This window comes from Lolium perenne, chromosome 6, assembly GCF_019359855.2.
Source record: "Lolium perenne isolate Kyuss_39 chromosome 6, Kyuss_2.0, whole genome shotgun sequence".
Classification (NCBI taxonomy): Eukaryota; Viridiplantae; Streptophyta; class Magnoliopsida; order Poales; family Poaceae; genus Lolium; species Lolium perenne.
The window spans coordinates 141,717,225-141,743,620 of record NC_067249.2 but is presented as its reverse complement, the minus strand read 5'-3'; the positions used below and the strand labels follow the sequence as shown (position 1 = coordinate 141,743,620).

Here is a 26,396-nt window from a genome sequence, read left to right as displayed (position 1 = left end):
TTAAATACGAGTATAATCACTCAGCTAATTCAATGGCTATTCCATACATCACATATAATCACACAAACTATTCTAAGCACACAATTAATCTAATTAGGGTGCATTGGTTGTGTTGCTTGAGGAGAAAAAAGTTTCCTTTTATTTAATATGTAAAATGATAGTTTCCATAGGGTTCTTGAGAAATAATTTCCTCTCATTGAAATCTTCTTAAGATTTAATTTCTCAAACAATCATATATGAACTTATATTGACCTAAGTCAAACATTCATTGTCATCATTTGAGAAAACGATTTAAATGAGATAAACCATCCCATATCATTTAATACTACTACATATGATTTAAATCTCCAAGTAATTCATATAAGAGAGTTTGGCCAGGGGTCCAAACATCACATGAATTCATTTGAGACAAGATTTAAATGAAGTAAAATACTTCATATGATTTGCATAATAGTTTTGGACAATATCACTTAGATAAACTAGCCATATTGTCCATTAATTAAACTAGGGCATGATCATGCAAAGTGACCACACCATTTTCTTGCATAAACAATTAGTGTAAGTCAAATGTGAGCTATTGGAGTTGGAATTAACTTAATATCTATTTTGGTTGATTTTTAATAATTATTTGAATAGGGAAAAGTCCCTGCCTTCATCTTTTTATCAGATTAATTCTACAAATAAATTTGATATGGGACCAGTGGAATATTGTAGATCTTTTTCATAGCTTTCCAACAATATGAAATTTGTTAAATTTGGCCAAGCCAAACTGATTCCATTGAATTTCAAAGTTGGATCCAGTATTGAAATTTGTTTGAATTGAATTAAATCCAAATTGAATAAAAGGGCCGGCGGGAAACTGAGTTGGGCCGAAATGGTTTGAAAAAGGGAAAAACGGCCCAGCAACGCATCCAGTGCGAGTGGGCTGCCTGACAGAGTGGGGGCCACTCGTCAGCCTCTATTCAAAACCCGAATCGGTACGGGGGCTAACAGACGTTGGATTAGAGCAAGATCGGACGGCGCTAGTGCGTCGTCTTCTCCGGCGAGATCGAGCCACTGGCGCGGCGAGCCTAGGGGGTCGGAGGGCTCACCGAGGCTCCAGCAAGGGTGGGCTGTGTGCTCGAGGTAGATGTGGACGACGGCGAAGCAGCTGGTAGCAGTGGCGGAGCTCGAGGTGGCCTGGATCAACGGCGATTGCTCCAGGGCTTCCGCGGCTCCGAGCTTGCGATTGGCCTTGGTCCGGCGACGATCGAGGTGGCTAATGGTGCGAGGTGAGGCAGTGGAGGATGGGGAACGAGATGGTGTGCTCCGTTGCTTCCACGGAACGCTCTATTTATAGAGGCGAGCAGGTGGTGCGGGGCAGTGTGGTGGTCGACATGGGCGCGGCGATTCCGGCGAGGTGTTGGGCTAGGCGACGGTGCGGCTACGTTCTCCTCGTCCAGGCGAAGCCGTAGGTAGCAACGACACGGTCGGGCGGCGTCTGTGGGCGACGCATTGCTTCCGTGTCGTCGGGCGGCGCTCACGGGATTTTCTTCTCCATCTCCGGCGGCGGCGGTCCAGGGTCTGGTCGTGAGCATGTCTGGCGGCGTCGTGGTGGCATGGCGATGCTCAACGTCTAGCAAGCGGGGCCAGGGCGAGTGCAAGCGTGTGGAACGGCGCGTGTCCAGTGCGTGTCCACGCGCGACGCGAGCGGCATCTGGCGGCGACCGTGGCGCGTGATCTCCGGCGAGTCTACGGCGGCAAGGGTGAGGCTATCGGTGCTAGGAGGTGTAGGAGTGTGCGGTGGCGAGCTTTGGCAAGGTGGCCAGGGCTGAGGGAGAAGGGAGATAAGAAGAGGGGGAACATGGCCGGCATGGCCATGCCACAAGCTAGGCTTGTCCCCCTTAGGGTTCCTATGCTGGTGTGAGAGAGAGAGGGGACCAGGGAACCAGTTAGGGTAGTTTAGGTTAGGTTAGGGTTTGGTAGATCACTATTTGAAATAGTGTGTAATAGTTCCATATTTGGAAATTTGCAATTTTGTCCAAATTTGATTGAATTCAAATGGTTGCCCAATTTGAAAAGTGTGTGTTTGATTGAGTTAGAAATGACCAGAGAAGATGAGGTGTGGTGGTGGAATTGCTGAATTCAAAGAAGTGCAAAATTTGATAAGTGGGAGATTGTTCCACTTAATAAAATGTTGCAACTTTGGATGAGCATAGCATTTGATCTAGAAAGAATTTGGCATGGTGATCTTTACAAAAAGTGTTCACCTTGATGTTGTCTTGGATGTGGTGCAAAGAGTTAGCAAGGTTTAGTTTGAAAAATTTGAATTGCAGGGGCTCAAAGTAGTGATCAGACTATAATTGGCAGATTTGACCATTATCATATGTGAGCCCAATTTGAATTTGAAATCCATTTGATTTGTGTTTCTTTGATTCCAAAAGTTGTAATAAGTGTTTAGTAACATTATTCAACTAATGGTGAATACCAAAATTGTCTAGGGTCAAAATTTATAAAAATGGCATAGAGCCATATTTGAGGGTTTTTAGGGTTTTTCCTTTTATTTGATTTCTTTCTCTTTTTGACTTATTTGTTTGGTGATCTTCTCATGATCACATTAGGGTTTTAGAGTATAGCACATACACATAATAACAATCATCATGGCATATCAATCAAATGCACAAGTCCTATGCAGGGCACTATATGCAATTTAAAAAGTTTTTGTTGGTTTGAATTTTTGCTCTCTTGAATTCTTCTAACTTTCTTTTTATTAAAATTTGGGATGTTACAAACCCTTCCCCTTACAAAAGATGTCATCCCGACATCGAAAAGAAAGTTGGGTACTAAAGAGATCTGGGTACTCCTTCTGCATGAAGTCTTCGCGTTCCCAGGTGGCTTCATCTTCAGTATGATTGCTCCACTGTATCTTCAGAAACTTGATGCTTCGGGTGCGGGTGGTTCGGTAAGCTTCCTCCAGGATGCGAATCGGCACTTCGCGATAAGTCAGGTCCTTGTGGACATCCACCGATCGGTGATCGATGTTCTTGAACACTTCGGTCTTCTCAGGGACTTCAAGGCACTTCCGGAGGAGTGAGATATGAAACACGTCGTGTACAGCCGACATCTCTTCAGGCAATTCCAGTTGATAAGATACTTCGCCTCGGCGACTCAGAACTTTGAAGGGTCCGACATATCGGGGTGCGAGCTTTCCTTTTAGTTGAAATCTCTGCATTCCTTTCAAGGGGGATACCTTGAGATAGACGAAGTCTCCAATCTCGAAGGTCATCTCCCGACGTCTCTTGTCGGTGTAGCTCTTCTGTCTTGATTGCGCTGTCTTGAGGTACTCGCGAATCTTGTGCACTTTCTCTTCGGCTTCACGAAGAACATCTGGGCCAAAAACTTGGCTTTCTCCGACTTCCGACCAGTTCAGGGGGGTACGGCACTTCCTTCCGTACAAGGCTTCAAAGGGGGCCATCTGCAGGCTGGCTTGATAGCTGTTGTTGTAAGAGAATTCTGCGTAAGGTAAGTAGTCTTCCCACTTGGATCCATATTCCAGTACATATGCTCTCAGCATGTCCTCCAATATCTGGTTGACTCTCTCAGTCTGTCCGTCGGTCTGAGGGTGATAGGCGGTGCTGAAATTCAGACGGGTTTCTAGTCCTTCGTGCACTTTCTGCCAGAATCTTGAGGTGAACTGTGATCCTCTATCTGACACTATTGACTTCGGGGTTCCATGCAGGGCAACTATTCTGGAGATGTACAGTTCAGCTACTTTGGGCCTTGGTATGTGGTCTTGACGGCAATGAAATGGGCGAATTTGGTCAATCTATCGACAACTACCCATATTGAATCATTGCCTTTGCTGGATTTGGGCAGTCCGGTGATAAAGTCCATTCCTACGGAGTCCCATTTCCATTCTGGAATCTGCAGTGGTTGTAGCAGTCCTGCAGGTCGTTGATGTTCTGCCTTGACTCTCTGACAGATGTCACACTTGGCGATGTAGCTGCCGATTTCTCTTTTCATTCCATGCCACCAGAATTGTTCCTTCAGGTCTTGATACAACTTGGTACCTCCGGGGTGGATTGAGTAAAGGGTGTCATGGGCTTCTTGCAGGATGACTTGCTTCAAGTCTGAGTCCGATGGTACGCAGAGGCGTTCTTTGTACCAAAGAACTCCGGCTTCATCTACGGTGAATCCAGGGGCTTTTCCTGCGTCTATCTGTTTCTTGATTCCATCGACGCTAGCGTTGTCCTTCTGGGCTTCCTTGATCTGGCTAACCAAGGTGGGTTGCAGTTCTATGCTGGCTAGGAATTCTTCACTAACAAGTTCCAGTTTGAACTGTTCAAACTCTTGATACAAGCTGGGCTGCTCGGTTGCAATCATGGAGTTCAACTGACACGGCAGTCGACTCAAAGCATCCGCTACCACATTGGCCTTGCCGGGGTGGTAGTGAATCTCCATGTCGTAATCCTTGATCAATTCGATCCATCGGCGTTGTCTCATGTTTAGCTCCTTCTGGGTGAAGATATATTTCAGTCTCTTGTGGTCGGAGTAGATCTCGCATCGATTACCCATGAGATAATGACGCCAAACTTTCAAGGCTAGGACCACGGCTGCAAGCTCGAGGTCATGGGTTGGGTAGTTTTGTTCATGTTGCTTTAGCTGTCTTGAAAGGTAGGATACAACCTTGCCTTCTTGCATAAGCACACATCCAAGACCAGTCTTGGAGGCGTTGCAGTATACATCAAAGGGCTTGGTGATGTCTGGCATGATCAGGATGGGGGCTGTTGTCAGTCTACTCTTGAGCTGTTGAAAGCTGTCTTCACACTTGTCAGTCCACTCAAACTTCTTGTCCTTCTTTAGCAGTTGGGTCATTGGTCGAGCGATGCTCGAGAAGCCTTCTACAAATCTGCGGTAATATCCGGCTAATCCAAGAAAAGCGCGGACCTCGGTTTGGGTGGTTGGGGCTTGCCATTCCATAACGGTTTTGATCTTGGCGGGATCTACGACAATTCCTCCTGCAGACAAGATATGTCCCAGGAATCCAACTTCCTCCAACCAAAACTCACACTTGCTGAACTTGGCATACAACTGGTGGTGCCTAAGGGTTTCTAGGACAGTTTCCAAATGCTGTTCATGTTCCTCTTCGGACTTGGAGTATACAAGGATGTCATCGATGAAGACAACGACAAACTTGTCCAAAAAGTTCATGAAGATCTTATTCATGAGATTCATGAAATAAGCGGGGGCATTGGTTAGTCCAAACGACATGACGTTGTACTCATACAACCCATATCTGGTGGTAAAGGCAGTCTTTGGAATGTCGGTGGCTCGGATCTTCAGCTGATGATAACCAGTTCTAAGATCTATCTTGGAGAAAACTCTGGCTCCGGTTAGCTGATCAAACAAGTCTTCTATCTTGGGTAGGGGGTATTTGTTTTTGATGGTGACATCGTTAAGCTTACAATAGTCCGTACATAAACGATTTGCACCATCCTTCTTGTCCACAAACAAAACTGGGGATCTCCAGGGGGATGCACTAGGTCTAATCAGACCCTTGGCTAACATATCATCTATCTATTTCTTCAGCTCCACAAGCTCTGTTGCGTTCATGCTGTAGGCTCTCTGGGCTATAGGTCCAGTTCCGGGGATTAACTCGATGATGAACTCGATATCCCGATCCGGGGGCATACCGGGTAGATCATCCGGAAACACATCAGGGTAGCGACAAACGACCCTGATTTGATCCAGAGTTGGCTTGGATACACTTTGGTTGCAGGTAAATTTTCTGGGTAGTCTTTCAGAGACATGCTCTACTATGATACCGGTGCTGCTAGTCATGGTTATGGCTTTCTTGGCACAACTATCAATCCATTGTGTTTTGACATCCAGTCCAGTCCTAGTACGACTTCCAAACATTTGGTTCCCAGAATGATTAGATTGGCATAGAAATCTACATCATGGATTTTGATGGGTACATTTTTGCAAAATTTTCTGGCTTTGGTGGTTGATCCGGGGATTTGAACTATCATAACATGCTTCCAACTGATAGGTTGAATTTTACTTGTTGATGCAAAGTCTTCAGTGACAAAAGAATGAGATGCTTCGGAATCAAACAACACTCTGGCAGGGATGTGGTTGATAGAAAACATACCCAGTACAACATCTGGTGCTTCCTGGGCTTCTTCGGCGTTCATGTGGTAGAGACGGCCGTTGCGGTTATTGGGGTTGTTGGGGGTGAACTTCTTGCCGGTGGAGACACGGCGTTGCTGTTGAGCAGGTGCAGCGGTGTTGCCTGTGAGCTTGGTGAGCCTCTTGGGACACTCGTTGGAGTAGTGCCCCACTACACCACACTCATAACAGGTGATGGTGGCCTTGTCCTTGGTCGCAACGGGGATGGCGTTGCTTCCGGTTCTGGGAGCGGTGTTGGTGTTGTTGTTGTTGTTGGGGCCTCTGGGCGGAGCACGGTTGTAGTAGTAGTTGTTGTTGTTGTAGCCTCCTGGCTTGGAGTTTCCTCCACTCCGGTTCTGATAACCGAGGCGCGAGTTCTGCATCGGGGGCTTGTTGTTGTTTCTCGGAGTGAAACCTCCGCTTGAGCTAGGGCGATACTTCTGGGCATTGCTAGACCGACTCTGATTCATCATGCGGTGCTTGCGATTCTCATTGGCTTGGTTCAGCTTGCCCTCCATCTGGATGGCGGAGTCAACAAGGGCTTCAAGGTCGGCGAAGGGGATGTTAACGAGGACAGTCTGCATCTCATCATGCAGTCCGTTCAGAAATCTCTCCTTCCTCTTCTCGACGGTGTCGGTCTCATCAGGGGCGTACCTTGATAGTGTAAGGAACTTGTCGCGGTATTCTACCACCGTCATGCGACCTTGCTTCAATTCACGGAACTCATCCCTCATCTTCTTGATAAGACCCGGGGGTACATGGTACTTGCTGAACTTGAGCTTGAACTCCTCCCAAGTCATGAACTGACCTCCGTTCATGGCACGGGTGCTTGTCCACCAAGCGCGGGCTGGTCCAGCGAGATAATGGGTTGCAAACAAGACCTTCTCATTTGCTTCAACTCTGGCTACTTCCAAGTTGTTCTCCATAGTCTGGAGCCAGTCGTCTGCGTCGAGTGGTTCTTCTGTCTTGCTAAACACTGGAGGGTTGGTGTTCTGAAAGTTCTTGAGCTTGTACCCTAGGTGGTCATGATTTCCATGGCCTTGGTTGGCAAGGTTCTGCAAGGCTGCGATGTTGGCTTGGCGTTCAGCTCTTTCAGTCTCCCTGTCGGCAAGCAGGGTTTGCAGCAGTTGCATCATCGCATCGTTGGTGCGATTGGGAGGGGCCATCTGAAGATAGAGAAGATTATAAGATAAGAGGGAAATTTCTATGTTTTATTTTTGGGTAAGTTCGAAAACATTTGAAACTTGTAATCTTTTCATGACAACATAACATTCATTCATTCATTCATCACATGGTACAAACTAACACACACATACTTCCATGGTTTTAAGAACCATTTTCATGCTACGATACAAAGGACGGGATACAACTCACACCTACATAAGTGAAACTAGTGCAACTACTCCTCATCCTCGACGTCGATCAGGACGTAGTCGTCAGGTCCTGCCTCCAGGAACTCGTAGTCCTCCTCCTCAGTGAACTCGTCCTCCTCAAAGTCGTCGTCGTCGCTCAGGAAGGCTCCTCCTCCCTGAAGGTCGATACCTCCGTCGTCATCCTCCAGCTCTCGAAGCTGATCCTCCTGGGCCTTGACAGTGGCCTCAAGTGCTGCGATCTTGGCGCGAAGGCGCACAATCGTAGCGTCCTTCTTGGCACGCTGCTGGCGAAGGGCCTTGCGGTCATTGTTGAGTAGCTTGATCGCCTCACCCTGCTCAATGATGTGAGCATGGGTCTGGTTCGCGTAAACGCGAGTGGCGTCGAGGTCCTTCTGAGTCTGGTAGAGCATGAAGTCCAGGTGCTCAGCATGGAGCCTCAACTGCGGGTGTGGCTGCAGCTCCATGGGCACTCCCATAGCATCACGCCTCACGAGATGCGTGAAGCGCGAAGCGAGGATGCGCACCACGTTCTGTCCACAGAGGCGCGCAAGTGCCTCCTGAAGGCCACGTGCGAGTCCGTCGAGCCAGTTGCTCTCGCGGAAGGAGAAGAGGACCCTCTCCGAGGTGGGAGGCTCCATCTTGCCCCTCAAGTCGGCGGTGATGATCCACTGCAACTCTCCTCCAGGAGTGTCGTCCACCTGAATCCCGTGGAACTCAGGGTGCGGGCGCTCGAGGAAGTCCGAAAGGGCGTTGAGGTCATGCTCGAAGATCAAGCTCCCTCCGTTCCCAAGCTGGTAAAACTTGGTGTTGATGGGTTCATTCGGCTCCATCTGAAAGAGAATTGGATGAGTAAGTTAGAGAGTGCAAAGTGTGGCAAAATTTTAAGTAGATTCAAATAAGATAGAACATAATTCATCAAATTTTTGGAAAAGTCTCAAAGACAAGAGTGTAAGTAAATTTTCACAAATATTCTCTTCATTTGATTTCAAAGTTAAGTTTTTCAGAACGCCCATTCTAACTAAGGTCTTCTAAGGTCAAACAATGGCTCTGATACCAACTTGTCAAAACCCGGATTTTTAAGTCCGAATGCCTATTATGACATACATCGCAATCCCAGGAATATTGTTGTTGCGAGGCATAATAGTTAAGTATCACAGTCATCATTCATTACAAACTATAATGTCTTACAAGTGGAATCACATCATCCATATTACACGAATAGTTGATCTATTGATCAACGAACAAACACAAGTTCATAGCGGAAGCGTAAGATACAAGGACTCTCTAGTCCACAGGCCAACGCTTGACGTCGGAAGACTCCTAGTTGTCGTAGGCGTCCTGCTGGTCATCTCCTTGTTCATCTTCATACTCTGGCCATTTGAATAGCCAGGGACAAAGCCGTGAGTACTTCAAGTACTCGCAAACTAATACTAGAGTAAGTGCTAGACATTTCTAGTAAGGTTGGCTAACCTCTAGTTTATTTGCATCAAGCCAATTTTAGTTCGCAAGTATTTGAGAAAAGCTTATTCAGTTGCTAACTAACTCAAGTGGGAACATTAGTGTCATTCCCACCATTCAAGTGGTGATTTCAATTCAATTCACCACTTCACCATTCATTTCACCATCATTTTCAAGAATTTGACATCGGAAACTGTATGGCCTTTCCAACCGTCCTTAAACGTGGACGCGGCTATTTGAATAGATTGACACTCTGCAGAGGTTGCACACTTGTGCCACAACATTTGATTTCATCCGTCGGGATTACCCCGAATCATCGTAACACAGTACGCGGATCATCAACCATAACCTTTCACTTACAAATCCTAGTATGAGCACCTCTCCCCATGAGCTTGGCCTCCCAGTGAAGACCAACTGTCAACCTGGGAACTGCACAGGGCTTGGCCGTACAATTCACCTCAATTCACATCTTTTATCAACAACGGAGGCAGCCTCAAGCATAACCCCTATGATGTGTGTTCAGAGGGAACCCATACTAAGAAGCATAAACTTCCAGTTAAGCCCTACCCATAATCAGGGTACTCAATATTGGAAAGGTATCGCATTCAAACCAATATCATTTTTATCAAAAATCACCATCTTCTCTTGGTCATATTCACCTTCAAAAATCATTCAATGGAATGCTTCATCATTCCAAGGTTTCAAAATCAGTTCAAGTCACATTGTTCCCATCTAGAGTAGTCAAGTTTTATTTCATTAGCACTAGCTCTAAATCATGAGGGGTGCTACCTTGCTTTGCTAGATGGAGACCAACTTTACTACTCTAGTAACTTCTTTCACTTTGACCAACGTTAACTATTAAAGTAACTCTTGGAAAACAACAAGTAAAACTTGTAATGTAGAAACTTGGGATAGGTTTATGGGAAGAAAAGGTAAGACTATGGTGCCTTGCCCCAAAGGGCTTTGCACTTTGCAAGAATATTAGCTTGCCTTGGTAGTTCTCAAAGTTCTCCTCCTCCTCCTCTTGGTAGCAACCTTCTTCCTCCGGGTATTCTCCGGTGCTAGCGTCTAAATTTAAATACGAGTATAATCACTCAACTAATTCAATGGCTATTCCATACATCACATATAATCACACAAACTATTCTAAGCACACAATTAATCTAATTAGGGTGCATTGGTTGTGTTGCTTGAGGAGAAAAAAGTTTCCTTTTATTTAATATGTAAAATGATAGTTTCCATAGGGTTCTTGAGAAATAATTTCCTCTCATTGAAATCTTCTTAAGATTTAATTTCTCAAACAATCATATATGAACTTATATTGACCTAAGTCAAACATTCATTATCATCATTCGAGAAAATGATTTAAATGAGATAAACCACCTCATATCATTTAATACTACTACATATGATTTAAATCTCCAAGTAATTCATATAAGAGAGTTTGGCCAGGGGTCCAAACATCACATGAATTCATTTGAGACAAGATTTAAATGAAGTAAAATACTTCATATGATTTGCATAATAGTTTTGGACAATATCACTTAGATAAACTAGCCATATTGTCCATTAATTAAACTAGAGCATGATCATGCAAAGTGACCACACCATTTTCTTGCATAAACAATTAGTGTAAGTCAAATGTGAGCTATTGGAGATGGAATTAACTTAATATCTATTTTGGTTTATTTTTAATAATTATTTGAATGGGGAAAAGTCCCTGCCTTCATCTTTTTATCAGATTAATTCTACAACTAAATTTGAGATGGTACCAGTGGAATATTGTAGATCTTTTTCATAGCTTTCCAACCATATGAAATTTGTTAAATTTGGCCAAGCCAAACTGATTCTATTGAATTTCAAAGTTGGATCCAGTATTGAAATTTGTTTGAATTGAATTAAATCCAAATTGAATAAAAAGGCCGGCGGGAAACTGAGTTGGGCCGAAATGGTTTGAAAAAGGGAAAAACGGCCCAGCAACGCATCCAGTGCGAGTGGGCCGCCTGACAGAGTGGGGGCCACTCGTCAGCCTCTATTCAAAACCCGAATCGGTACGGGGGCTAACAGACGTTGGATTAGAGCAAGATCGGACGGCGCTGGTGCGTCGTCTTCTCCGGCGAGATTGAGCCACTGGCGCGGCGAGCCTAGGGGGTCGGAGGGCTCACCGAGGCTCCAGCAAGGGTGGGCAGTGTGCTCGAGGTAGATGTGGACGACGGCGAAGCAGCTGGTAGCAGTGGCGGAGCTCGAGGTGGCCTGGATCAACGGCGATTGCTCCAGGGCTTCCGTGGCTCCGAGCTTGCGATTGGCCTTGCTCCGGTGACGATCGAGGTGGCTAATGGTGCGAGGTGAGGCAGTGGAGGATGGGGAACGAGATGGTGTGCTCCGTTGCTTCCAGGGAACGCTCTATTTATAGAGGCGAGCAGGTGGTGCGGGGCAGTGTGGTGGTCGACATGGGCGCGGCGATTCCGGCGAGGTGTTGGGCTAGGCGACGGTGCGGCTGCGTTCTCCTCGTCCAGGCGAAGCCGTAGGTAGCAACGGCACGGTCGGGCGGCGTCTGTGGGCGACGCATTGCTTCCGTGTCGTCGGGCGGCGCTCACGGGATTTTCTTCTCCGTCTCCGGCGGCGGCGGTCCAGGGTCTGGTCATGAGCATGTCTGGCGGCGTCGTGGTGGCACGGTGATGCTCAACGTCTAGCAAGCGGGGCCAGGGCGAGTGCGAGCGAGTGGAACGGCGTGTGTCCAGTGCGTGTCCACGCCCGACGTGTAACAGAACCAACTTTGTTAATTAAATAAATGAAGGTTTGTTCATGTGCATTGCATGCATTTGCATTAATTTGAGAAACTTTGCACTAAAATGCTATGAAACAATGTTGCAAATGATTGTTGTTTTGTGTTAAGAAAATTTTGTGCAAAAACCCCTTGAAAAATTTGGGTCAAAACACCCCAAAAATTAACAAAATCTACCCTATTTCATCTTCTCCCGAGAAAACCCTAAAAACCAGGGGGTTTTCACTAAAATCCCCCCCTTATCTTCTTCCTCGCACGCAGGAAGGCAGCTGCCTGGCGCTGCCGCGGCCGTCGATGGCGCCGGCGGCCAGGATGGCCTCGCCGCCCCCTGGACGCCTATAAAGCGCCGCCCGCCGCCGTGGAGAACCCCCGTTTGGCTTCCTCTCCTCTCCTCCCCTTTTCTCTGCGCCGCACGTCCGAAACCCTAGCATAGGCCTCCGCCGCTCGCTGCCGTTCTGCGCCACCCCGCGCCAAGCCGACGCCACCAGGAGCTCCGCCGTGCTCCCCTGGTTCTCCTCCACCAAGCAGCGGCCGCCGGGGAGCCCTCTACCGCGCGAATCGGGCCCCGCCCGTGCCGCAGACCTCCGCCGTTCGCCGGCGATTCCAGCCATCTCTGGCGACGCCGTCAAGCTCCACGTGCTCACGATGAGCTTGCGGTCCTCCTGGTACCCGCCGCTCGCCCTACCTCGCCGCGTAGCCCGCCGGCTACGTGCGCCTGCCCCGGCCTCCGCGCGAGCTCGTCGGAGCTGCCCCTCCGGCGACCATTGGAGGGCGGCGCCGCCCTCTTCTGGTTCGCAGGGACGCCGCGCGTCGAACGCGCCCCACCGCGTGGCCCCTGGCACCCTGCAGCGCCGTCCCCGTGGCCAACCTGGCTAGCCATGGCCAGTGTGACGTCATGATGACGTCAGCCGCCCCTTTTATTATTTTCTGTTTATTTTTAATTCAGAAAATGATGTGTAATATATCAAATTGTTCAGAATTTGAAATCCTACATGTTTATGAGCATTTCATACATCATTTCAACATTTAAACTTGCAAATGTAGTGAAACCCTAACCGAACCCTCTCATATGGCGGTGTCCGATGTCGGAACCCCTTTAATTTGACGATGCACCTAGGGTTTACCGAATTCCTTTAATACGACATATCATTCATATTGGATGCGCATTGCATTATGCCATGTGGTGATTGTTTATTTCCCTTTCCGGTGTTTGGTTCTTCGCGATAGGATCTGAGCCGGAGTCCGACGTCAACGCCACCGAAGAACAGTACTCATCCGCTGAGGGACAAGGCAAGCCCTAACCTGGTTCATCTATGATTTCGAAATGCTTTTATCTGTGGTTCCTACATATCGCATACGATTCAACTATCTTTTATCGATAGATAGAGTTACCCTATCTGTTGCATGTCCGACCTTTGTAGCCTCGATACCCTAATCCACTGCTCCTAGCATAACTAGGTTTGGCATGTGTGCGTCGCGAGAGCCGATATCTCTTTATGCTTAGCCATGCTTAGTTTGTTACTCTACTACTCCGGTCTTCGGACTGGAGCCTCACAATGAAATGAATCTAGCATGACAGGTTGACGTGGTAAGTATAGAGATGATGATAAACATGATTAAAGGCTCAGACGAGAGGCCACATTGGGATGTGGTGGGTTGTTTCGTTTTTGCCGACCCTAGGAACCGAGTTCTCGCCTCTTGAACCAAGACCGAGCGTACAACCACACGAGGCCCTATTATGGTACCCTCTCGACTCACTAACTTGCCTAGTAGATTCCATGAGTCACATAGTTTGCGCGTTACCTGGTCATATGCATTGCATTTTGCTTGGGGGTTAAAGGTACATAACATGTAGGTAAGCGTGGCCGTGGTGGCTGGGGGTTGCGGCCTCTGGGGAAACCCACCTCGCCTCACATCGTTAAGGACCGACTTCGGGACTTGACCCGTTACGGCGGAACAATCCTTAGCGCGTGACTCATGGTCTCGGCGACAGCAAGGTAAAGGTCGTGGTCAACCACCCTCTGCCGGCTCTCCAAGGAAGAGGGCTAATATATATTGGCATTAAGAGTCGGTTGGCGCGTGTGGGTAAAGTTGTGCACCCCTGCAGGGTTATGAATCTTTTCAAAAAGCCGTGTCCACGGTTATGGACGACTTGGGAACGGACGTGGAGATCATAGAGAACATGAACCTAATCGTAAAACTTGGCAACCAATGTGTGCTTACGGACACCTTCTTCGGGTGTTGAGGGGGTGATCCGAGGATAGTGGTTTGAGATGATGAAGATTGGTGGATACAATATGATGATCAATAGAGATAGAGATGTCGCTCTCTTATCCCCTTTCAAAGGTTCTGAGTAGTCGAACTTCTCTTCTCTCTTATCTTACAAAGGAAAACTGGCTTTACGCAAAAGAAGATCTACCAGAAAGCCCGCATACCCGCTTTGCTAAAAGGTTGTACTAAGTCTTGCTGAGTCCCTGTACTCAGCTTTGCATGCTTTTGTTTCAGATGAAGTCGCTACAGCCGAAGGTGGTTTCTACGTTAACATCGATGGTGACATAGGCATCCCAAATGGGCCTGCCGAAGATGGTACCCGGGGTTTACTGGAAGCCCAATACCCGAAGAATAAGAAGATTCGGGAGCCCAAGATTTACTAAGGAAAGATAGAGTTGTAATAGGAAGTGTTGTTTGTGATCTGGCGGGATGAGTTAGAAACCGTCCCGGACTATGTAAACTTGTATAGCACGGATCCCTCGGCTCCACCTCATATATAAGGGGGAGTCGAGGGACAAAGAATCAATCGAATCATTGTCTGCAAGCCCTAGTTTTCATAATCGTCGAGTACTTTTCGGCTGAAACCTTCGAGATCTACTTGCCCTCTACTTCTAACTAAACCCTAGCCTATAATCCATAGGCATTGACAAGTCAATACCTTGTCAATTGGCGCCGTCTGTGGGAATTAGAGGCGTAAGGAGCTGATCTCGATGGCACGCTCAAGATCTTCGACATCGTCAACCGCAAGCAACACAATGGATCGAGGTAAACAGATCGCTACTGATCTTGTCGATTTTGTTCCTCACCCACCCTCCCGTTTGGATGCATATGCGTATCTGGCGGAGCCCATGGAGATGACGTTCGGAAGGTTCCACTTTCGCGTCGAGAAGGAAGGATCGTATCGTGTCGAGATTCCGATTTCGTCGGAATCATCAGTGGCCGATTCCGATTTTTCAAGCTATACATCGTCAAACGAATCAGGAGAAGAAAAAACCTCGGCGACACGCTACGTCAGCATCAGAGCAAGAGAGAAACTCGCCAAGATCTTCAACGACATGTAGTTTGAGTCATCTGCGGATTCATATATAAGCGATGGTTCAAGCAATGTCGACAGTTACGACTTCATCGACAAATCTTTGACAGTGGGCAAGGTCTTCATCAATCTCAACGACGATGTCACCAAACCCAACATAGATCTGAGTACAAAGTATCATCAGATTTACGCCATTGAAAATCAAGAAGAGACATCTGAGGCTTTCGACAGTTTGGGAAATCCATACGTCGATCCCTCCAATCTGCGACAAGGCTTGGGCAACAAATACGTCGGGCCAGAGCCGCGAGATAGAGTTCAACTTTCACAAGCAGCGTGGGACAGAGCTGCGAGAGCTATGAACGGCACAGAACCAATGGCTACCACAGCCACACCAGAAGAATTGCAAGCATATCAATATAGGCTCGCACGAGCTGCCAGGGAATTGGAAAAACAGACAGCTGAGTTGAACAGGAGAAAGGAGGCAGCTTCTGCATCCAGCAGGAGAAGGGCAGATCTAAGTCGACAATCTAGAACTACGGGTGATAGCCATCGGGAGGCGCGGAACAGAGCAAGGTCAAGACTGCAACACATACCCGAAGCGGAAAGAGAGCACTTGGTTCAAAACCTCGACATGTCCTTTATGTCGATAGATACAAGAGGAAACATCATCCCTAAGACACCAGAGGCTGGGTATATGGCGACACATGCTTTTATCCTTGCATCTAAACCACCTCCGGGTGACCCAAGGGAAACACTGTACAATATGGCGGTAGCAGGAGTTGGAGCTATGGGGACAGCGTTTATATCAACGCCTCCCGAAGGAGTGGCAAGGCAAAATAGTCCGCGACCCGCAGCAGCAACAGCGGCAGCACCTGAAGGGCCAAGTGGAGCAAGAGACACAGCAGCACAAGCAAGAGTCGACAGAGCGCGGCAAAGCAGAAGGGATCATCGGCAATCCCCAGAACTTAACGACGAAGATATGTGCGGCTTACCATGCTTCACGAGGAGAGTCCGAAAAACGCGAGTCCCCTCAGGATTCAAGTTACCCGATAATTTCAAGAAATTCGACGGCCTTCAAGATCCAGAGGATTGGCTAGTCGACTATCTGGAGACGGTGAAGCTGACAGGAGGAACTAGGGCAACAGCCATGCAAAGCATCCAGGTGCACCTGAGTGGTGCCGCACGATCATGGATAAAGAAACTCGCTCCAGGATCCATCGACAGCTGGGAAAGTTTCGAGGACGTGTTCGTCAAGAACTTCAGATCCACGTGCAAAAAACCCGCATCGTTAGAGGAGTTGAGAGCGTGTCGACAAAAGCCAGATGAGCCAATGAGAAAGTACATCCAGAGGTGGAATATCATCAAAAACTCGGCAGAAAACATATCTGACGAGAGAGCAATAGATGCGTTTGTCGCAGGAGTCAGGCGTGGAGACTTTGTCGAGGATTTGGGAAGGACCAATCCAAGGACAGTATCCGCGTTAATGGAGATAGCAAATAAATGGGCAGATGGAGAAGACGCTGTCCACAACAAACGACACAGGTCGCCAGAGGAGGACCGTGGTCGAAACTATCAACCGAGGCGAAGATTTCCTCGGACGTACCAGAACTACGACGCCCCAGGACAAATTTCGGCAGGTTTTCGGACAAATACAGGAGGCAACAGAGATGATTACCAGAGAAGCAGTGAACAGCGAGGTGATAATAGGGATGATTCACGCAACAGGCAAAATAGTGGGCCGAGGTTTCCAAGACCTTTCGTGTCCCCCGAGGAAATGCTGAACGGACCGTGCCAGATGCACTTCTTCCTCGACAGCAACGGGAAAAGACAGTCAGGGCACCTGCAGAAAGACTGTCGAAATTTTCAGGCAATGTTCAGATACGCAGAAAATGCTCACGCTCGAGCAGCACAGAGAAACCCTCGGGAGCCTAGGAGCGAGGTTCATCTCCCGCCACCTCCCGCGATTACAGAGGACAATCGACACCAGCTAAGAATAGCGGCAGCACCTGCACCACCACCCTATGTTGATCCTAATTCCAACGGAGCAGTGTTGATGATTCAGAAGGGAAGGCCGTCCAATAGAGCTCAAAAAGTAATCTCACGACAGGTGTTTATGGCAGAGAAAATGCCTCCACCAACAGTTGAGTACCTTAATTGGTCAGGACAAGATATCGGCTTCACAATAGCAGATCATCCGCAGCAAGTTCCTCGACCAGGGCAGTCAGCACTTATTCTCGCAAAGCGGTTATCGCAGGATTTGATGTCTCTCGAGTGTTCATAGACGGCGGCAGCAGCTTGAACCTCATGTATGCAGATACATTGAGGAAGATGAACATATCCTTAGCAAACTTGAAACCAACAGACACAAGGTTCCACGGCATTACACCAGAGAAACCAAGTTATCCATTGGGAAAAATCAATCTCGATGTTCAATTTGGGACCCGAGAAAATTATAGAATCGAGAAGCTCGAATTTGAAGTCGTGGATTTTCCATCACAATACCACGCTCTGTTGGGACGACCAGCATATGCTAGATTTATGGCAGTACCACACTATACATACCTGTTGTGGAGGTTGCCCGGACCAAGAGGACCAATCACAGTCAAGGGAAGCTTTGCCTTAGCCGATAAGTGCGACAAGGATTTTCACAGGTTGGCAGAAACTTTCGGGATGCAAGCCGAGTACTTGGCGTCAAAAAGCATGACTGATTACGACGTACTGCCAGACGCTGGAAGGCCAAATAAAGAATCAACTTTCAACACAGAGAAAAATTCTAAGGAGGTGCAGATTCACCCGACAGATCCAAAAAAGACGACATCTATCGCAAACGATATGGATATCGCATAGGAAAGCGCGCTCGTCAAGTTCCTCCGTGAGAACTGGAAAATCTTTGCATGGTGTCCAGCTGACATGCCAGGAGTACCCAGGGAACTTGCCGAGCACCACCTAAATTTGGATCCAACAGCAAAACCAATCAGACAACCTTTGCGGCGTTTTTCGGAACCAAACCGCAAAGCCATGCTTTCAGAAATAAATCGACTCGAAGAAGCTGGTTTTATCAGAGAAATATCTACAGAAGCCACATGGGTAGCTAACCCAGTGATGGTGCCGAAGAAAAACACGACAGTCCTTCGCATGTGCGTCGACTTTACGTGTCTCAATAAACATTGTCCTAAGGATCACTTTCCCCTCCCAAGGATCGATCAAATTATCGACTCCACGGCAGGTTGCGAACGTCTTTCCTTCTTGGATGCATACTCTGGTTATAACCAGATCAGATTAAAAGAAGATGATGAAGCCAAGACAGCGTTTATTACACCTTACGGCGTGTTTTGCTACAAAACAATGCCCTTTGGTCTAAAAAATGCGGGAGCAACATATCAGAGGATGATGCAGAAGTGTTTAGCAACACAGATCGGGAAAAACGTGCAAGTATACATCGATGATGTCGTCATAACATCAAAAAAGGGGACAACATTGATCGAGGATCTCAAAGAAACTTTTGACAACCTCGACAAATTCTGCCTCAAACTGAACCCGACGAAGTGTTCTTTTGGCGTCCCAGCAGGAGAACTTCTGGGGTTTCTAGTTTCGGCAAGAGGGATTGAAGCAAATCCCGACAAAATACAAGCCATAGTAACAATGAGAAAGCCAACAAAGTTGAAAGAAATACAGCAGCTAACTGGGCGAGTCGCAGCTTTGAGCAGGTTCGTCGCCAGGTTAGGAGAAAAAGCGTTACCATTTTATGCGCTGATAAAACAAGGAGATAAATTCCAGTGGAACGAAGAGGCCGACAGAGCTTTCGAGGATCTGAAGCGAAAAATCTCGACACCACCAATCCTGGTGGCTCCAAAGGAAAAGGAACCTCTCCTGCTATATATTGCAGCCACGCCCCAAGTGGTTAGCACGGTATTAGTTGTCGAAAGAGAAGAAGAAGGGAAAATCCATGGAGTGCAGCGGCCAGTATACTTCGTGAGCGAAGTCTTGTCACCTTCAAAACAAAGGTACCCTCAGTACCAAAAGCTAGCATATGGAGTGTTCACGACAGCACGAAAATTGCGCCACTATTTTTCGGCACACCCGATCATAGTGGTCAATGAAGCTCCCTTGTCAAATATACTGAATAACCCAGAAGCTACGGGTCGTGTCTCCCTTTGGGGAATAGAACTTTCCCCTCGGGACATCACGTATGAAAAAAGAAAAGCAATAAAGTCGCAAATACTGCCAGACTTCATCGCAGAATGGATGGAGTTGCAAAATACAGGACCTCCAGATTTATCGAGAACTTGGACCATGAACTTTGATGGGTCCAAGAGACTAGAAGGAGCTGGCGCAGGAGTAGTACTCATATCACCTGAAGGCGACAAATTGAAGTACATCCTCCGGATGACGTTCCTTAACGCATCTAACAATGAAGCAGAATATGAGGCTCTCATACACGGGATGAAGATGGCGAAAGCCTGCGGAGCAACTCGATTAAAAATCTTTGGCGACTCACAGTTGGTGGCTCAGCAAGTTATGAACCAATGTGATGCAGTCAATGATAGCATGATGGCATACAAGGAGGTGTACAACGAGCTTGAGAAGTTATTCGATGGATGCGAAGTAAATCATATTAGCAGGTTGAGCAACGATGAAGCCGACGTTCTTGCAAACATCGGGTCACAGTGCCTTCCAGTCCCGCCAGGTGTATTCTGGGAAGAGATAACAGAGAGATCCACTAAGCCAACAAAGTCAAAAAAGAAGGAGAAGAAACCCTCGGGGGCTGCCAAGGAAAAGCAAGAGGACGAAGAAGATCAGGACTTGGTCATGATGATACAGATACCGTGGATGCAGCCGTACATATCATATATCCTTAGGAAAGAAATACCTGACGATCCAGTTGAAGCAAGGCGAGTAATTCGACGCTCCAAAGCTTTCACGGTGGTCAAGGGAGAATTGTATAAGCGAAGTATTTCGGGCGTCTTGCAAAGGTGCGTCACACCCGAAGAAGGAAGAATAATTCTGAAGGATGTACACGAAGGAATATGTGGCCACCACGCAAGTAGTCGAGCTATTGCAGCCAAGGTTTTTCGGGCAGGATTCTACTGGTTGACAGCAATCGAGGACGCCAAGGACATAGTAAGAACTTGCGACGCGTGTCAAAGGTTTGCCGCAAAACCCCACTCTCCAGCAGCAGAGCTAGCACCAATACCATTGTCATGGCCCTTTGCTCAATGGGGACTTGATATGGTGGGTAAGTTACACAAATCCTGGCCAGGAGGAAAGGAGTACATGCTAGTAGCTGTCGATAAGTTTACAAAGTGGATAGAAGCGAAGCCGATAAATTCACCAGATGGAGCATCCGCAGTAAAATTCGTAAAAGGCCTCGTCTTCAGATTTGGAGTGCCCCACAGCATCGTCACAGACAACGGCAGTAACTTCACATCCCATGAATTCAAAGATTATTGCGAAGAGGTGGGTATTAAGCTGAACTTTGCGTCAGTTGCACATCCTCAAACCAATGGGCAAGTCGAGAAAGCCAATGGCATCATCTGCAATGGTATCAAGAAGCGCTTGTTAGGACCACTGGAAAAAGCTCGACATACCTGGCCAGAAGAACTACCAAGCGTGTTGTGGAGCATCCGAACAACACCAAACACAGCAACGCAGGAAACTCCGTTTTTCCTGGTTCATGGAGCAGAGGCAGTACTACCAATCGAGATAGAGCACAACTCTCCACGTGTCGCTGAATATGATGAAGAAACGTCGAGAAGAGCGCTAGAAGACGACGTCGACGCACTTGATGAAGCTCGAGATGAAGTATTATCTCGGGTAACCAAATATCAACAGGACTTGAAGAATTACCACAGTCGACGTTTGCGGCCAAGATCTTTTCAGGTGGGAGACCTAGTTCTTCGGCTCACGCAAAAAAGTCATGAAAAACTCGAGTCACCATGGCTTGGCCCTTACATTGTCACGGAAGTAATTGGAGGAGGAGCATACAGAATAAAGGACAAGAAGACAGGGGTGGAGGAGCCAAACCCCTGGAACGTGGCGCAACTTAGGCGTTTCTACGCCTAGAGTCAAAATATAGTCTTTGTAAAGCTTCAATGTACTGAAACGCCCGCGAGTTTTCAGACGCACTCTTTTCCTTTTTCGGGGCACCGAGTGGGGCCGGAGAAGGTTTTTAATGAGGCGGGCTCGCGGTGCTGCAATATAATAAAGATAGTGACAATATAACTTTTCTTCTTTATCGACATGACCAAAGTCTTCGCTCCGACGAATTTCAATATAGTTCATCAACAAAAGGAAAAACTTGCCTTGGTATTCAAATACCTCGTGAGTCAACAAAAATACAAAATAGTACTCAATAAAAAGCTTGGGGGCTCATATTCGCCTTAAATATATAAATGCCTTGGTTCAAAACCTCGCAAGTATACAAATATAGTAAAGAGTCACCGAAACACTCGGGGGCTAAACAAACAGAGAAATATAATGATTGCTTTACAATATAGTCGTGGATTACAAAGAAAAAATATCTACAAGAAGAAACTAACTAGTCTTGATTCAATATGTCATCAAGAGTAACCCTGTTTTCCTCAGGAGCAGCACCAAGAAAATCGGCATAATGGCCATCGGCAAAAAAGTCGGCATCCATCCGAAGTAGGTCCTCAATCATTTCTTCGGCTATAGGCGTAACCTTCGTGTTAATCCTGTCAACACCAACTCTCCGACGTTTTACTTTTTGGTGAACCTTCTCGACAACCTGGGTAAGGTCAAGCTTCGAGTGGCAGATTTGGAGCATGATAAGAGCAAATCTGGCGCCAGCTACTAGTTGAGCTTTGACAAAATCATGGATACTGCGAGCATCCTTGAACCTTTCCATCAATTCAGGAAGAGTTTTTGGTTGGACGTTCCGAGGAAACATGGAGTTGTAAACCATGGACAAGGTCTTGGTACAGAAGTCGAGGAAATCACGAGTTTGAGAGGCGCGATCTTGAAACCTGACAATTTGGCGGGTCCTTTCCGGGGTAGCCCAAAACAAAGAACCATGGTCCAAGGAGAGATTAACAAGGAGGGTTGTCCTAGCATTCACCCTCTCCTCCTCGGCAGCAGCATCAGTAAAGGCACCTATCAAAACAAAGAAGTGGAAACCTCTAAGAAACAATAGCATGAAGATAAAGAATATCAGCGGATGAAACAGGCATACCCGACATATCTGCACTGGCTTCATTCATTAATTCGAGCATGAAATTTTCTCGAGTAGTTGCCTTTTCAGCCTCGGAAGCGGCAATTTCCTTAGCAGCCACGGCTTCGTGAGATTGTTGAAGAGCAATTTTTTCGGCTTCAGATGACTTACGAGATTGCTCCATCATCACAAGTGTTTGCTTCTTCGCATACTGAAGTTGCTGCCGAAGTTCATCCAGTTCTTGCGACAAGGTATCGTCGACAGGTGCAGTATCAGCAAAAGCTCTCCTCGCACGAGAAGAAGGCGATACATTGGAAGGAGCGGAAGTTGGAGTATAGTTATCAAATATCAACTGAAATTTAGACAAGACAACATCAAATGACAGATAGAGTTTTTCATTAATTTCTTGGAATAATTACAAGGGCACTACAGTGGAGCTAAGGAAATGAATGTCGCCAAAACAACTACTTTGGCAACAAAAGCAAAAGAAACAGAAAAAGAAACAAGGAGGCATGCAACTAGACCTCCGGCCTCGAGGAGCTAGGAGTCGAAGCTGGCTTGATCCCCAGATACGCCAAGATCTTCTTCGTGTTGGGCTTGGCTGCCTTGATCAGCGACCTCCATCTCGAATGCTCTACCTGGCTGGTGTCGCCAACCTTCATCCAATCAAGCGTCTGTTGGCTGTCAGCAACCAGGGCAACAGTACTCTCGACAGCAACCTTCATATTCTCCTGACGCATCTTCAATCCCAGGTCTTCCGACGAATTGAAAAGCTTGGCAAGGGCAAGGAAAGTCGAAGGTTCCTCTTTCTTCGGGAAGAAGTAGGGGAACAACGCCGACAAACTCGCACTGGCATTGGCCACGCCTTCACGAATTTCGCGCCCATGGAACTCCAGAAGAGAAAGTGCATCAAGGAGAGGGTCATTGACGGGATTCTCCAGATCAAAATCTTGGTTTGTTTGGGCTGCCACACAAAACAAAGAACCATTAGTCAAAAACCAAGAAACAGGAAGTACAATAGAAGGGGTTGATGATATTACTCAGCGTACGTCGACTTTGCGACTTCAGACGCTTGATGATCTCTTGTTCACGCACAGTTTGTGCAGTTTTCTGCTCATCTAAGGCAGATTCGGCATCTTTGAGCCTTCTCTGCAGTTCCTCGACACTAGCAGCTTTCACCTTGGCTTCATCAACCTCGGCCTTGGCTTTGCTAGCAGCAAGTTCAGCTTTCTTGCGAGCCGCCTCACTTTGCTCGAGTTTTTGAGCAAGTGCGTCGACACGTTCGTTGGCCTCTGAAAGTTTTTCTGTCGAGATATGAAAAAGAAAGAAAAGAAAGATCAAAAAATAGCGACGAGCAACAGGAATAGAAAGTCAGTGCAAAATAGCAAGTATAAAAGTCGTTACCTTCGGCTCTGGCGGCATATTCACGGTACCCAATAAATTGGGACCCGATGCGGAGAAGATCCTTGATCATAGGCTGTTCAGCGTGAACACAGTAAGAGAAACATCGGCATGAAAAAGAGAAAAGGTGTGGAAAAATAAAATAAGGAAAATATAGATGTCGACAGACTTACATCATCTAGGAGCGGGGGCGACGAACTGCCCAACTGAGGGGCAGGATCAACAATCTTTTCAACCCGTGCCCTTTTTGGTGAAGGGGCACGGGGGCTCGAAGGAGTAGATGTATCAACATTTTGTTGAGGAGGCGACGATTCCTCCCCTTCAACTGGTTTTTCTGAAATAACTAAAGTATGTGACGTGCTCGTTCGAGCAGCCACATCTAAAGTTGGTGTTTCTTCATCATCACTGTGACAAAATAGCGGCAGCATAAAAGCAAGGCAAGATAAAATTCTTCAAATAAAAAAGGAAAAGAGCAAGGAACCTACGAGCTGATGATACTCTCGATGTATGGATCATAAGCTGCTTTTCGAGGTGCAGGAGCAGTTTCTTCGGGTTTCGAGGTCCCGGAATCTTCGGCATTGCTCCTTTTCCTTTTGCTCTTCGGAGAAACAGCAGGAGGAGGAGATTGCGCTGATGTTGTATCTTCAGAGGCAGCATCCTTCTCAGTAGATCCCGCAGATTTTCGAGAATCTGCGGGTTCATTCACAAAAGAGGGGGTCTCCTGGTTGACATCATCGACAACGGCTCTTTCTTCGACCTCTCCATCCTCAGGAAGAGGAGGAAGGGAAGCCATAGTAGGATGATTCTACAAGGAAATAGTGACAAAAGAGAATAAGTGAGATACCACTGCAATAAGATACGAGGAACAGTTCAGAACAAGATAGAACTTCGAGAAGAGAAAATACCTCGGGAAGAGGATTGGAAGCACTGTATGGTTCCACTCGACAGGAGGAGGGAATAGGATCCTTCTTGCCTAATCGAGAAATTCTTCGAACCAATTTTTCCAAGTCCTTTACAGAAAGATCACTGGAGATTCTGTTGGCGTCATTTTCACCAGAATACGTCCAAAGGGGATTTTTGCGAGCCTGAAGAGGCTGCACTCTAATCCTAAGGAAGTAGGCAGTAATTTGAACACCAGATAGCTCTTTGCCTCGAGTGTTTTGAAGATGACGGATACGAGCCATGAGCGCCTCTGTCGCCTTTTTCTCTTCTTCAGAAGCTTCGGCATCCCAGGAACGGCGACGCTGAATCCTGGCACTTCCGTCAAAAGGAACTATGTTGTGCTCCACAGAATTGGCGCTTTCTTCGTGGATGTAGAGCCACTTTTTGCGCCATCCTTGGACAGAATCAGGAAACTTGACGTCGAAATAATCGACATCAGTCCGAACACAGATAACAACGCCACCTATGTTATAAGTGACGTTGTGGGAGCCATTACGGCGGAGGCAGAAAATGCGCTTCCACAGAGCCCAATTGGGAGGGATTCCGAGGAAGCATTCGCAAAGTGTGATAAAAATAGAAATGTGAAGGATGGAATTGGGAGTCAATTGGTGCAGTTGAATCCCATAAACGAAAAGAAGGCCGCGGAGGAAATCATGGATTGGGGTTGAAAGGCCGCGGATCAGGTGATCAACAAAACTAACCCGATACTCCATTGGAGGCTTGGGGTAGCTTTCTTCGCTAGGAAAGCGGATGGCGTCCTCCTTCGTCATGAGGCCGAGCCTCTTCAGCGTGTTGATGTCTTGATTGGAGATTTTGGATCTCTCCCACTCAAGATCCTCGGCGGCCATCTTGGATTCCGGCGTGCTGTGGCGAGTCAGACGCGTGCGCGGTGGCATCAACGGTAGTGGGCAGAGCAATGTATGTGCGAACGGAAGATTGGAGAGAGTTGGGCGCAGGGGAAGTTTTGCGAAGAGGAACAGGTAAGCGGCGCAAGCAAGGGGATGAACGGAGGTTGAAGAAGGGTTTATATAAGAATCGGGTGAAGCAGTGTGCCGTTGGATGAAGAAATCGTGTGGTGAGAATGGATCTTCTAGACACAAGGGCAAAACAGTATTTTTATTGAGATAGGCGTTACCGTACGTGCGCCAGGAAAAGCGGAGGACGTGTGTCCCCCACTTGCACGACGTGTCAACATGGTCGAAACAATGGACCCACAGGGCAGAGAACTCACGACTATTCAAGAAGGATGAAGTAAATTTGATTAAGGGAAGTATGTCGACAAGAAAAATAAAAGAAAAGTGACGACAGAAAGAATTATTCAATACTTCGGGAGCCTTTGATCAAATACAAGTTTTTGCCCAAATGCTCGGGGGCTACTTCAGAAAAAAGTAAATTTTCGAGTATGACAAATATAGAAATTGCGGGAGCCTACAACCAAGCACAAGTCCTTGGCTGTAGCCTCGGGGGCTACTCCCATCGGGAGCGCTGTTCGCGCATCCGAGAGATAAAAAAAAAAAAAAAAAAAAAAAAGAAAGAAGAAGAAAGAGATCATATTGGGAAGTAATGAAAATATAGCGACAAGGTGGACTAAAATGTTGAGCCTACAACCAAGCACAAGTTCTTGGTTGTAGCCTCGGGGGCTACTCCCATCGGGAACGCTGTTCGCGTGCCCGATAAAATTAACAAAAATAGAAAAACAAGAGAGTATATTTCGAGTTATAATTAACTCTACATATACTCCCATCGGGAGAACAATATAAGTCATATATGACTCGATAAAATGTGCCATTCCAACAGCCGGAAAAGCACTCG

At 47.0% G+C, this 26,396-nt stretch overlaps 1 protein-coding gene across 1 annotated transcript; it reads right to left on the bottom strand.

Moving 5' to 3' along the window:
* Positions 1–22,169: 22,169 nt before the first annotated feature.
* LOC127326491 (uncharacterized) lies at positions 22,170–23,595 on the bottom strand. The gene is made up of 3 exons (XM_051353340.2): positions 23,291–23,595; positions 22,766–23,205; positions 22,170–22,593 (listed from the first exon to the last, which is right to left on the bottom strand). Exons 2-3 carry the CDS (start codon positions 22,979–22,981, stop codon positions 22,210–22,212), a joined length of 600 nt encoding a protein of 199 aa, XP_051209300.2. The 5' UTR covers positions 22,982–23,205; positions 23,291–23,595; the 3' UTR covers positions 22,170–22,209.
* Positions 23,596–26,396: the final 2,801 nt, after the last annotated feature.